The 14326-nt window shown below is 37.7% G+C and overlaps 2 protein-coding genes across 2 annotated transcripts; one reads left to right on the top strand and one right to left on the bottom strand.

Moving 5' to 3' along the window:
* Window positions 1–9880: 9880 nt before the first annotated feature.
* On the bottom strand, window positions 9881–10859 carry EV154DRAFT_569555 (uncharacterized protein; the record flags this gene model as incomplete). The annotated part of the gene is made up of 2 exons (XM_051606146.1): window positions 9881–10767; window positions 10844–10859. The coding sequence occupies 2 exons, from the start codon at window positions 10857–10859 to the stop codon at window positions 9881–9883; spliced, it is 903 nt and encodes a 300-aa protein (XP_051452158.1).
* Window positions 10860–11302: 443 nt separating this feature from the next.
* Window positions 11303–14298, top strand: EV154DRAFT_555885 (uncharacterized protein; the record flags this gene model as incomplete). The annotated part of the gene is made up of 5 exons (XM_051605309.1): window positions 11303–11352; window positions 11705–11709; window positions 12542–12604; window positions 12666–13705; window positions 13750–14298. 5 exons carry the CDS (start codon window positions 11303–11305, stop codon window positions 14296–14298), a joined length of 1707 nt encoding a protein of 568 aa, XP_051452157.1.
* Between the last annotated feature and the right edge of the window lie 28 nt (window positions 14299–14326).

The raw sequence follows: 14326 nt of genomic DNA, 5'->3' as shown, positions 1-14326 counted from the left end.
CGATCGAAGCTCGCTCGAGAGTTTCGATCTTCATTCCTAACACTAGCCATTGCAAACCAATGTAACATCCCTCCACCAATTCCATCAACGCACATTTGGTTTCATTCTTCTGGACCAATGGAAGTACAATGGTCGGGACAATGTACAAGAGAAAGTCTAAATAATCGACAGCTCTTCCGATACTTACACCGCCATCCCAAGTTCCCTCAAAAGCTGATGGTATGTAAACCCTGCTCTGCTTCACCTTTTCGTCAATCTTTTTGATGATAGTGTCATCACGTGCGTTCAAACCAAAGGTATATTGTGCATCTTGAGTGATGAATTCACAGAACTTTTTGTTTTTCTTGGGATCCAAAAGATTATACACCAAAGTACCAAGCCCTCTACCAATCAAATGCATCTCGTCCCCAAGAAAAAAAGATGTACCAGTGAAGGTGGAAAGAGAGCTAATAACAGGATCAACACCAAGCATATTGAATCGCTAATTCATACTGCGTTTAGTATCTTAAAAATATTGGTGCGCACTTTGAATAATTTACCGCATCGCCGTTGACTAATTCGTCTTTGGTTCTCGTGTCACCTGCATCCAAGAAGTACATACCGTAAGGGCAACCTCCAGGATGTCTGCCAGCAATTTTGCAAATTCTGCAGCCATATTTGCTCGTGTATCCACGATGATTCATTAAATCAGCAATTCCTGGAATATCACCAGTCATTCCGAGCAAGAATAGTTTACTTTCGTGCACGATTTCATTGTTTGTTTCAACGACGATTCCTCTTGCACACAACGAATTGATTTCCTCGATGATTGGCGTCAAAAAACTCATCAAATACTTGGGCTTTTTTGGGCCAGGTAATATAGCCAGTGGAATCATCATCGACTCCTTTGCTCTAACAACGAAAAGGTAAGTTTGATTAAGATAACATTTACAAGTAAATTTAATTTCTAAACCTTTTAGAAGCAGGAATGTTCATCACCATGCAATGGACCAACGTTTGAGAGCTTCCAGGTTTGGATTTGTTGGGAAACCCATCAACGTAAAGAACAAGGCAGATGTCTTTGCGTGTGAGCAAATTTTGACGAAGAAATTCTTTGTACACCGAACCGGAAAACATGTCAATGTAGACCCCATCTTCATCATACTCGCTGAATTGGCTTGCGTACTTGAAGTCTTCACGGATTTGGTCGTCGACCAGTAGTTCCGCAAGTGAAGCCCCGACAGAATACATAGCCATGGTTTGATAGGCTTTTGGAGGTGAAATGTCGCCAGCACGGATTGATTCCTCAGCTTCATTTTGGTTTTTGTATCGCCCTTCACCACAAGCAGGGTTGATACAATGTGATTGCTGCACGTTATCATCAAAAAGAAAACATCCTTCGCGACACACATCATACATTTTCACAGAATCAATGCTGCCTTTATCAAGTAATCTATGAATAGCCTCTGGAGAAGGAAGTAACCCGCCCAAGTCTAAATTGCAATTAGTATGAAAGGAAGTCTGTGAGTCAATATTTAAGTTACCTGAGACAGCAACAGGATCAATGTAGGAAAGAAGGTTTCCATTGACATGCTTTACGACATCACGCTGGACCTGTCTTGAAACACCGTTATGGTCAAGAAGCTTAATTAAGCATATGCCAAACTTTTGGATTATGTTCCAGTTGTAATCGTGGTCAAAGTGCTTGTATCTCATCGCATCTTGTAACATGAAAGCATCATCGCGTGCTAGTTATTGTAGCAATACATTGTAAGTTAGAAATTCGTTACTATGATTTTAATTATTATTACCTGCAGCTTCTTCCATTACAGTATCATCGTCCGCATACTGCTCATCAAGATTTTGGACGGAAGTAAGCTCTTCTTCAGCATCATTTTGTGTATTGGTATTGATATTGTTCATCTCACTTGTTACTGCAAACAAATGGCATTTTACTCTTCGTTGATGCTCGACCATGCGAGCATGGTTTTCAAAAAGACTGTCGCAATAGCTGCATGTAAAGTCTCGTGATGAAATCATGGAATTAAATCGAGGGAAGTGTTAAAGAAAGATGCCGTAGTCTAATCCCAACATAAAGTATTTAACGCAGTTGCATTAACCACTAGATCCATTTTTGAATCCCAGACAGCTGTCATTACGTATTGCAACTAGTGCTAATTTTTGTTATATAGTGGCATGGATTATATCATGGATATGATGTAAAGCCCATGACGTACAAGAATCTGGAGAATATATATATAGGGCGTTTTTCCTGACAAAGCGGTTTTTATCAATCTACATCATAAAATAATTTGAAAATGCCCGCATATAACACAAATGACATTGTTCGTACCATCATCGAACTTCAAAAGCTAGTATTTGATTTGCAAACCGAAATCCGATCCAACCACTCCCAGGTAAACGATCGTCTTGAGACCATGGAAGAACGGTTGATTGGAGGGAGCGTGACTGACATGACACCGAGAAGAGGTAATCATAACATGGCATTGGTATACTTTGACATACAACTAACACGTTTTTATAACAGTCGATCAGATGACCGAGCAATCGGCTGTCAGAATTATCGCTCGTTTTCCTGGAGGTAAAAAGCCTGACACTGGTATTGTAACCGAAAAGGGTAAACCTAATAGGATTAGTGACAGAGAGGCACTCTGGGAGTTCTTGTTGTGTGTTCGACCTGATTTATATCATACACCTGAGGAAAGTCAAGAAGAAATTGAAATGCAGAACGTGGAATTGAAATCCTTGTATGGTGTATTGATAGATTATGCTAAATCATGCATCACACAATTGAAGGCAGAGGTCCAGTCAGACCCAGTTCTTAGCATAAAGACATGGGGTATGCATTCCCGTGAGCTCAAGATGAAGTATATCCTTGCTTTGGAAGCGCTGGCCAGAAGAGGTAAGATAGGTTTGGATCAATGCTTGGATCACTGGGGAGCTGAAAGACTGCTGGCTAGTGTTGCTCACAACACATTGGGAGATAAGGTACGTACATTATAAAAAAGGAAGTTCGTTTATTGTTAAGCAACTAATGTAATTTTTGTTTTGCAGAGAGTGTCGAAAAAGAAGTTAAGCTCTTTGTCCGATGATGAAGAGATCATCCCTCCTGGTCTCGGACTAGAGCAACCAGAGAGTTTCTCTATACCCAATGAAGAGCAGTCTGGTAGAGAAAATGATGATGTGTCTTTGGAAAAAGATACTCCATTAGCCAGACGTGGTCGCAAAAGAAGGATTGTCAATAATTAAAGAATCTTTTAGGCTAATTCGCACTTTTAATAATTCCATATAAATTAAAAAACTTGCGGATGACAATTTTTCTGCCTTTCTTTCCTATTTGTATTCTTTTTTTTTTGTAGCCAAATTTTTTTATTTTGTAAGTACTGTCCTTCATGTAGTAGTAGACAATACTAAAATATATACCGTAAATAAATGCAGCGTACAAAACACCAATATTTATTATTTCTGTATATTTTAAATTGCCTAAGATTTATGTGTACATATGCGCCATATGCTGAAGGTAATAGTCATCTGAATATCCAATACGTCTTCTCTAATAAATGGTATAATAATAGATTGTATAGATTAGTCTCTCGGCTATAACGGCGGATTGAGGTAGTAAATGTTTTTTTGATATAAAAGTCTTCTCTTGGGCCGTAAAAAAATTTTTTAGGCTGTAAAAATATTTTTTAGCCTGTAAAATTTTGGTTTTAGGCTATAAAATGTTTTTAAGCTGCAATTTTTTTTTCGTTTAGGCTGATAAAACTGTTTAGGTTGATATGCTGCTACATCTCTCGAGGGCTCGCGAATGTTATCTGTATACATTAGTGGATGTTTGGTTAGTGTTATATCAACTGGGCCCGTCAATAGTAAGTGGCAAAGGATATTATGAATGTAAGTGTGCCCTTTCAAACTGGAGCTGATATGTACATAAATTATTTTTAAAGTAAAATTCAAAATAAACATTGAATAAAATAAAAACGTTTTCATTTAAATCCTGCTTCTTTATTATATAATTTATTTTTTGATTGCACAAATGTATAAGGTCCATCAGCATCAATAGTATTATAATTAAAAGTGATGTACTACGTTTTGACTAAAAGGACGCTATATTGTGGTAAAAAGACGCAATAGGTGGATTTTAGTAACAACCAGAAGTGGTATAATTAAGCAACATGCGAAAAAAAAACCGCAACATTAAGTGGTATAATTAAGCAACATGCGAAAAAAAAACCGCAACATTAAGTGGTATAAACACGGAACATGCGGAAAAAACCCGCAACATTAGGTGGTAAAAACCCGCAACATGTAGCAAATACCCGCAACATTTGGTGGCATAATATCGGAGTTTTACCACATCCGGTGGTAAATGAACTACAATTCCGCAACATTTGGTGGTATAAAATGGACGTTTTTACCACCAAATGTTGCGGGTTTTTACCATATGTTGCGGGTTTTTACCACATAGTCCGCCACTGTGTATTCCTCGTACTGTATTCTTCCGGCATGGTGCTTGGTTTGAAAAAGATACTTGTGTATTTGATATTTTATTTAATTTCTTGCACCTACTACGTCAAATATAATTAAGTCCAACTTAGAACTGACCAAATAATGCGCACCGTATTGTTTACCCATGCCAGGTGTAGTTCAAGCATTAGGTTTTGTTTAAAAGAGATATCACAATGTTCTTGTTCTTAATGTTTCAATTAATAACACGGTATCTCAACCAAAATAATCCAGGGTTGCTTATAATTGGTGAAATTTGGAAAGGGTCCAATCACAATAACGACGAGTGTTTTTCGTGAATTGTAATTACATCAGAAAGACAGCGAGGAAGCCTTAAATGATTTAAAAACCCGGCTATATCATCGACAAATGTAATCTTTTCGTCACTTATATTTTGTAGAAAGTGTGGTATTTGACAAAATATTACATAGAAAAGTAATGAGATAAACGTTTATCTTTATTAGGGGTAAAAATAGACTGAAAGAACTCTGCTGCTATGAAATAATTGATCCTTTTTATATTGCGCAACTCTCCTGAGTTTTAATGATGAGTCAACCTTTCTGGTTTTGGAATAGATCTATACTTTGTTTCCCACCTTGAGTTAAATGGATACTACTCGTTAGAATTGTTTCCAGATAACGTTGTCCCATATCAGTGGATCGGGAGCATGAGTATTCTAATAAATCTTTAGTATTACGAGACACTTATTTATCAGATCATGCAACGGTTATTGTAAAAGATGCATACTTGTTTGTCAAGTGTAATTGGCAATAGAACAGAATAGTTGATCATTTATTCATTATCTTTGTATTGAATAAATTACGATCCCAAATATAAAATGTATTATCAATATTTGTATATTTGGTTGTAGAAGCTAGGTATCTATTAATTCATACACCATTCCTTTATACTCTTTATCAGCAGCATAATTATATCAATATATAAGTAAATGAACCATTTATATTAATAGCTGCTCTATTCTCTCTCTGGGTAGCTAATCCATTGAGAGAACTATTAATATTAAGTGTCTCTTTCTTATAATTCTTGATTGATCTGAGAAGTTTCTCTTCTCGATTGGTAATATCGTAACTCAGTGGTATAGCATTCTGTATCCAACTGTCATTCGTATATCGTATTTAGGCCAATCATGCAATCTTTTATATAGAAGTATGTACGCGAAGTAGGAGAAGTTGTATAGCAGTATACAAGCGTATGCTGATATGCAACATCAAAGGTTGTTTTAATTTTATAGTTTATTTATTTAAACGATTTGCTTAGTTAATCTTAAGCGAATCGTACCCAAATACGACAACACGAACTTAATTGTTTTGAAAAAAATAAGGTACTTTTGGCACAGGCTAAACATTTCAAACACGTAATTGGCTCCATCTTTGAATCCATTATACAAATGTTAATAGGAAGCAACGGCTTGTTTACAAACGTTTTTTCTCTGACGTTAGCAAAACATCTGCTTGTTTCGGTGAATTACACAGTTGGTTTTTGTAAAGTTTAACAAAGACCTGAGGTAGCTGCTCCAGGTATTCAAATGCTCTGATTCAATCACAAGGTTTTGTGTCTGGGCACTTAGTGTCTTAAACAGAACTACTAATTTTAATTTCCGACTTTATCATTCCATTGCCACCATGGTCTCTGTAATATTTTAAAACACGGCAATTTACGAAAAAAGCCGTAATCTCAATCTCGTAAGTTAGGGCTATTTTTGCTACCACCTGCGGCGGAAAGACCGTTTGTAGCGCCCTACGTTGTCGTATTTGACGCCTAATTCCACGAACATAATTACTTTTATCTTGTCACTCAATTATATTACATATAACCTATGTATTATAAGTACCATATTGCGAATACATTCCTATTGGTACGACACAGTACCAGCTCCCTCATATGTCAAACTGAGATCAGATTTCATAATCGTTCCTTGATTGGTCGAGTGGCTGCCGAATCTTCTAGCTTCTTATAAATTTATTTTAGTAATCCAATCAAGGTCCCTGTCATTGAATGGATAAACTATAATGCTCTAGAAGTACCGGATATGGGTCAACTTGCTCCTTGTATATAACAATAAGCTATGTTTCATATGTAACTGATCTCTAAATCTAATTCTACCATTTCCCAGTTTGCGGGTAAATAGTCAATTCCATCTGCGCAAGAAAAATATTGAAGTAATAATTGAATATAAAAAGGACCTCTATTTTTATCATGACAAACTCTCCAACTTATAATAAAGGATTATAGAGTCTCATTTCTTTACTTGCTTTATTTTCCCAATTACTTTTCCCTTTTTATTTCTCAATTATCACATACGTTTCTATCCATAATTGGCTTTTTGGGAAAGTTTGTTCCGAATAAAAAAACCCCAGCGAAAGTACAGTTATTTGGTTTCGCTAAGCGTTTCATTTAATTAGATAGCTGGCCTATAGACTGAGAAGATGGGAAAGATAATGAGTTCGGAGAGTTAGGATAATGATTATAACGAGGATGAACGGGCGACTCGTGACGTTCATATTGACGATGAAGAGGATTAGGTAAATAATAGTTTTTTTAGTAATTCCCCATACTCTCTTTTTATAAAACAACGCAGTTTCTTTTTTTTTTTTTTTTTTTTTTTTTTTTACGTGGCACGGAAGATTTAAATAAGAACCTGGCTTAACATCATATTTTTTGCCAGTGCGACAAAATATGTATCGCAAGAGTTTGTAAGTGAGGTATGATCCGGAAGTTTTTTGTGAGGTTTAATTCAATGAGTAATGAAAACAATCAGGGTATATGATGATATTCAGTTCGTGTCCAAAATTGTATGCGAAAAAAATGGAAACTCCTTTTTTCTTCGAGCTGAAATATTAATCTCATATTACTAGTGAGTCTTGTATACGATAAAACTTTTTCAGCTATCGCTTATGTTGTAAAAGTCCAATATAACTTCAAAATAACGAGCACTTCACTTATGTTTCGGTAATTATGCAGCGACCGGTCAACCTGCCGGTCGAAAACTAAATAACGACCAGCCCACCTGCCGGTCAACATTTAAATGACGACCAATCAACCGACCGGTCGACAATTAGAAAACGAACATTCACTATACCGGTCGCCAGCAAAAAATCCCTCAAATCTGATCAATGTTCCCCGTAATTGATACATTATTTTCATAGATGATTCGCACACTCTAAGAAAAAAATCACTCACTTTTTTTTTCAATTTCCGCAGACTTTTTTATTTTTTTTTGCTCAGTTCATAAATTATTTTTTGCTCACTTTTGAAAAACAAATTCCCCACTTTAACTTTTACATTTCGCACAAATTTCGAAAACAAAGATATAACCAATGAACCTTCGTATTTTTATGGAAGAGGGACACGGAAACGCTATAGATGAACATGGAAATGATCCGGTTGAAATGGAAGTAGACGTGGACGGTTACCCACTCGTTGACACTGTTGCCTTCGATAGCTACATGGAATTTAAACCACCCAAAAAGCCCGAAGCCTCAATTAAAACCAATAAGATGGTTTCTACTGCTGCATCAGGACCAGTTTCTTATTATAAGAAACATGGAGACGATGTCAACGGACATTTTTTTCTATGTTGTTTATGGAGAAGACCTTACTACAGGTAAAGCCGGAAAGCAGCTATATACTGGCCGTAGAAGCGCCTAGGACTGGTTGAAAAAAACCAATACTTGATTGTTGAAACGCAGGATGGATTCGAGACTAAAAAAACCGAAACGAACGTTGTTAGACCTGGTTTATTGAATGAAGACCATAAAAAGCATTTGAAAGAAACGTTTATCGATCACCCTTTTGCAACTTTGGATCGTGCAATAGAAAGTCTTACCAGCCAGTTCAGTGAATTGAAATTAACCAAAACAACCGTTTAGAACTTCATGACAGAGAAGTGTGCCTTGTCATTTAAAAAAGCACAATTTCATTTAAAACAAAGAAACTCGCCCGTAAGCATTGAGAAAAGATTTGACTGGGTTGCAAGATGGATTCAAACCGACATGGATTACAATATTAATTGTGTTTTCATCGACGAGTCCGCCTTTCACGTCAATCTGTAGCGAACAATTGCCTGGTCCGAAAAAGGCACTCGAGTTGAAATTATCCATCACCTGACACGAGCGAAGACTTCGATAATATCCGGTGCTATATCCCCGTATGGCATTGTCAATGTTAGGATAAGGCTACCCTATTCTGCAGCTTCTAAGAAACGAAAGACGGTTGGAAGTAAAATGCAGAAAAGTATTGGTACTGTTACGAGACATTACTTCAATTTTATTGCCAGCACTATCGATGTGATGGATAGTCATGAGGAATTCAAAGGGCATTACATTATCATGGATAATGCGCCCGTACATACCTCAGATAATATTAAAAAGTTTCTCGAAAATTGTGGGTAAGGGTGTTTGTATCTACCACCTTATTGCCCTGAATTAAACCCTATTGAGCAGTAATGGTTTGTTGTTAACAGTAGATTGAAACATGAAAAACTGTTGGAGGCCGAAACTTTGAACATCAGAATCACTGAAGCATGCGAAAATGTCGTGATAAGCGACTTCAAAGGTATTTGCCGGTATTGTGAGTCCAAGTTCGAAACTTGTTAAAATGAAAATCCACTCTAAAATAATTCGTACACACTGTGCAAAAACAATTCCTGGAAGTGAGCAAAAAAAAATAAAAAAGTGTGCTGAGATTGAAAAAAGTGAGCAATTTTTTTCCACGAGTGTCCAAATAATTTATGAAAATAGTGCATGATTATTTAGCATAAAAATAAACAATGACAAAGTTTAATAAGTCATTACTTATTTATGACAGACTTGATGATTGATGGCTGACACGTAGATGACAAGGTGCCGACAAAGAAATACCAAAATTAATGCATCTACGTGGCACGATCATAACAACAACAATGTAAAAGGACTAATCTTATAACCCAGTGTTTAAAGACTCGTCACTTGTCCAATACAGCGTGATGATGTACCCTTTTTTTTTATTTTCAAGCAACAAGTCGTAAAGTCTGTATGTCTATTTATTTGGGTCGTAACTGATGCATCGCTGAAATGATTCAATGTATTTATAAATCAGCTGTTCTAACGAGCTGCTTTACAGCTTAAACAGCCAGCTATCCGTAGTAATGTGTAGTGGGCTGTAGGTTTATGAAAAGAAAAAGAAAAGATTTTTTTTAAGACTTTATTAAATACTCACCTGAGTATCATTTAAAAAAAGAAATGTTTCTTCTTTATTATTTATAAAAGAAAAAGAGATTGTTTATTATAAAAAAAAACTATTCCAGACAACCTGAAAGAATAAGGGCAAAGAGCAGCTTGCCTTTCACTACAACAAATTTACCATCAGCTCCAATCTATGGGATGATACGAAAAGTATCAAAAATGGCCCGCTGGAGTAATTGATGAAAGTCAGTAGCCTCCTTACCTCGGCCATCCATCATCACGCTGGCCATATAATACACATATTCCCGCCTGATACCAACCTTTTTGAATGGATTTTGGACTCTGCCATTCACTATGGCATGAGCCAATGCCAAAGGTCGGTCGTCAGGAACAGGAAAGACCAAGCAAAAGTACTGGAAGCCGGTATCAACCTGAACATTTTGGATCTTTACCCGAACCTGACCGCTGTCATCTCTTTCAGCCAATTTCAAAATGGAAAAGGCGTCTTCGAAATCAGACATTTCCACCAGATCCACGGGGACGTACTTGCTGCTGGACTGCAACATGGACCAAATGTCAGATACGTAATAACGTAAAACAAGGATGGGTGCTTGTTCGTTCAAAGGAAACACAGCACGCAAAGCATCCAAACGAGCCACCATGCCTTGATTAAGGCTTCGATACAAAGCCTTTCCGAAAACAATATCGGCAGGTGGTGTTGTCATGGTTGGCCTTTGTCTTTTGGCAGCTGGTGACTCTGGCATAGGCATAGTTCTTTTCATAGAATGCTCATCGCATATATCCATAGCGTCATCATCATCAGAAAGGACAGACATTGTGGTGGCATGGGGCATAGGTGGCATAGATAAATTTGTTGGCATAGGTGATGTTGTTGGCATAGGTGATGTTGTTGGCAGAGGTATGTTGGTGGGCGAATTGGACATGGAGATGGAGGGCATGTTGTCAACCTTGAATTCAGGCTTTTCAAACATGACCTTCTTGCTCGTGGTTGACTTGACCTTTTTGGTTGATGATCCTGCATGAGCTTTCTTGCTGGAAGAAGAGTTGGTAGGAATAGCTACGGGGGAAAAAAAAAAGAGGAATGAAATTAGGACACATATTTCATTCTTTCCAATTAAAAAAAATGGTCTTACCACTGTTGAATGGCATTTTATTGAATTGAGTTTTTTGTAAAAGGAAATAGGATTTATTAAAGGATAATAATAAAGAACGGAATAAAGGTAATCCAATTCCATTGCTTTTATACCGATTGTAAAACAATGAATCACATTAGTTTTCAATATAGGCATTTTGCATGATTTATCTTTACGATACGTTCAGGAGAAAGTATAAACACTTTTTTTTTCTCCAATCATCAAGCCCACAGCGTCGATCTTGGTGTGCATTTTTTTTTTGGTACACATCGAGTGCCTTTTTTTAAATATATCAGGGGAACTGGTTTTTTTTTTTGGTGGTAACCCCACTTTATGATTATCTTTTTTTTTTCTTGTTCAAAGACACCTTCACATTGACATTGTATAAACAAATGAAAAGTAGAATCAAGTCAACAACCGTCATAAAGTAGTGGCACTCTTGCAAAATACTCGTTAGTCATGGCACACCCATTCTCCAAGAACAACACTGAAACAAGTCATGAACACTAGTAAAAAAAAAAAAAGGAAATGAAAGCAACTTGTGAAGAGTGACACCTCCCCAACTCTATTACCATTACCAACCCCAAATCCAACAGTCAAAGTGTCTCCCACTTGTATTTTGCAATTGCGTAAGGAGTAATTTAAAGACGTGCACAGTAGGGTTGAGGAAGCGGTCTTTTGCTATATTTGGGTCTTTACCGACAATTTCTTTATTTGAGGATTTGCACAGACAATCAACTTTTTAAGTGGGGGTATCCCTGATTGTACACAATATCACGTATGTAGTATCTCGCCCCCCTTCAAAACCCCCTTTTTTTCCTGTATAATGATTTATGTAATCATACGACATCATTTAAATAGTCAATGTATATTTGGTATTTGACAAAAATAATACACTTGAGAAATACACAGATACAACTATATCTTTATTAGAGGTAAAAATAGACTTAAAAGAATGTTGCTGCTATAAAATAATGAATCATTTTTATATTGCACAACTCTCCCGAGTTTTAATGATGAGTCAACCTTTCTGGTTTTGGAATAGATCTATAGTTTGTTTTACGCCTTGGGTTAAATGAATACTACTTTTTAGAATTGTTTCCAGTTAACGTTGTCCCATATCAGTGGATTGGGAGCATGAGTATTCTAATAGATATTTAGTATTAGGAGACACTTATTTATCAGATCATGCAATGGTTACTGTAAAAGATGCATACTTGTTTGTCAAGTGTAATTGGCATTAGAACATAATAGGTGATCATTTATTTGTTGTCTGTAATGAATAACATACGATCCCAAATATAGAATTATGTAGCCGTAGTAAAAGTCGTAATGGACGATTCATGCATTTCACCTAGTACTGATAAAAAAGGAAATTTATTTTGTTATTAATTTAATTCATGCTTTGACTCATTGTCAAGTAAATTGCCCCACAACAGGACAAAATCTTGACTTATTGTTAAATGTTTTGACTTGATAAAACTCGTTTGCAATGATATAAGTACTCACACGATTTATTCTGTCCTATTCCTCTTTCAACCTGATACTTATTTTCCTTTTCTTAAAAAAAAAACCAACAAAAACCAACAACAACCAACTAAAACCATAATCATTTCTACTTACGATAGTAAGATAGTGTACTATACATTCAACACATCAAAAAAAAAGCTAACGTTAAATCTTCTTTGAAAAAATTAGTTTCTCTCCAATCTCAATTCCCTGATATCATCATTCCCCGAAATATGGTAAGAACCATCCTTGGTAAGTAAAAAAATATAAAGACATTGAATGATTTTATCATGTTGACACAATCATTGAATAGCAAACATCGGGCAATTTCGTCAATCAACTAACGAGCAGGTGGTTCGTAACAACCTTGCGTTGTTGGAAGAGAATTTTGAAGACACTGATGCCTTATGTTACCGAACTTTTTACGCTGGTGTGTTTGCTGGTTCTGTCATCCAGGCATTCCTCCAAACAAGTCGTACCAGGGGTTCAGAGGAGCCAACATCTCCAGGTGGTAATGGAGGAGTCACCATTCGTGACGTGATGAATTTGTTGGAACGAGGTTTACCACCTCACTGGGAGGTTACTTGGTCTGTTGCGCACAACCATGAGGTGTATTACAATTGCTCCACCAACGTAACGACTTGGACAAGACCTCTCACCGCTGAAGCTGTTGATTATAATTCTCTTCATACTCAACAACAACCCACTTCTTCAGCTACACCAGCACCACCACCTCCTCCTCCTCCTACCACTACCACCACTGCCCCATCAACTCCACCTCTTACCACCACCGCCGCCCCACCATCTCCCGTAGCACCAGATGAACCTGAACTCGAACAACAATCACCTGAAGCCGATGATGAAGCTGATTCACAATCACTTTCTGACACGGCTGTGGATGATGATATATATGAGCTGGAATCATCGTCAAGTGAAAGACAAACAACACCTACTGCTCAACCAAGACCCTCTCCTGCTATTCCTACTTCTCGTACACCTACTCCCCGTGCTACGAGTATTCCTCGACCCACCTTTGCTCCTGGCTCTGCTACTCCTCGTCGAGTATCAAGATCTTCCACTCCTGCTCCACCCACCACACCTACACCTACACCTGCTCCTACTGCCACTGCCACTCCTCCTCCACCTACTCGTCCTGCTCCTCCTACTCGTCCTACTCCACCTACTCGTCCTGCTCCATCTACTCGTCCTGCTCCGCTCCTCCTACTCGTCCTCCTCCTCCTACTCGTCCTGCTTCTCCTACTCGTCCTGCGTCTCCTACTCCCACTCCTCGTCGTCAAACTCGTCCTGTTCCTGCTCGTCCTGTTCGACCCACTCTTCCTGAAATTCCAGCTGGTCTGCGATATGAACCTGAATATTACCAAAACATGACGAACGAGCTTGTGGAACTTGTTGACATGTTCTTCAATGCCGAAGCTGTGGACGAGGATCTGGCAACACGAGTGGTGGAGTATTATGTCAGAGACATTTGGGCAGTACTAAAAACGTCTAAAAACTATATGGAGGTGGATCGTGTAGTTTTGCGTGATTTCGAAAACACTTCAAGCATCTTCAACAAGGCTACCATAAACAGTGCAAATCAACCAATAGTGACCCTCCGCCGTTCGACCGTGGACACATGTCGTAATTACTTTCGTTTCGTGTTCCCGGTACCCACATTACGTATTGTTGACGTTGCCGATACGTATGTGGATGGGGTTGCTTTTGGAACCATACGTAATGTCCTTATTCGACATGCCTACATTTATTTTATAGCAAACATGTTTATGGTAGGGAGAGAGGCTGAGGCTAAAGCATTCCATGATGTTCTGGAAAGAAGGTTCTTTGCAACCTTGCGTATTATGCCGTCCGTTGCTGAAGATAGCAAATTCAAAATCGATAATAGCAAACTCGTCTTTCGTCTCATACCAAGATCCATCAGACAATGACTCTCTCTTTTCGCTTTTCTCCTTCTCT

This window comes from Mucor mucedo, assembly GCF_025094135.1.
Source record: "Mucor mucedo strain NRRL 3635 chromosome Unknown EV154scaffold_156, whole genome shotgun sequence".
NCBI classification, from domain to species: Eukaryota; Fungi; Mucoromycota; class Mucoromycetes; order Mucorales; family Mucoraceae; genus Mucor; species Mucor mucedo.
This window is presented reverse-complemented; position numbering and strand designations above follow the sequence as displayed.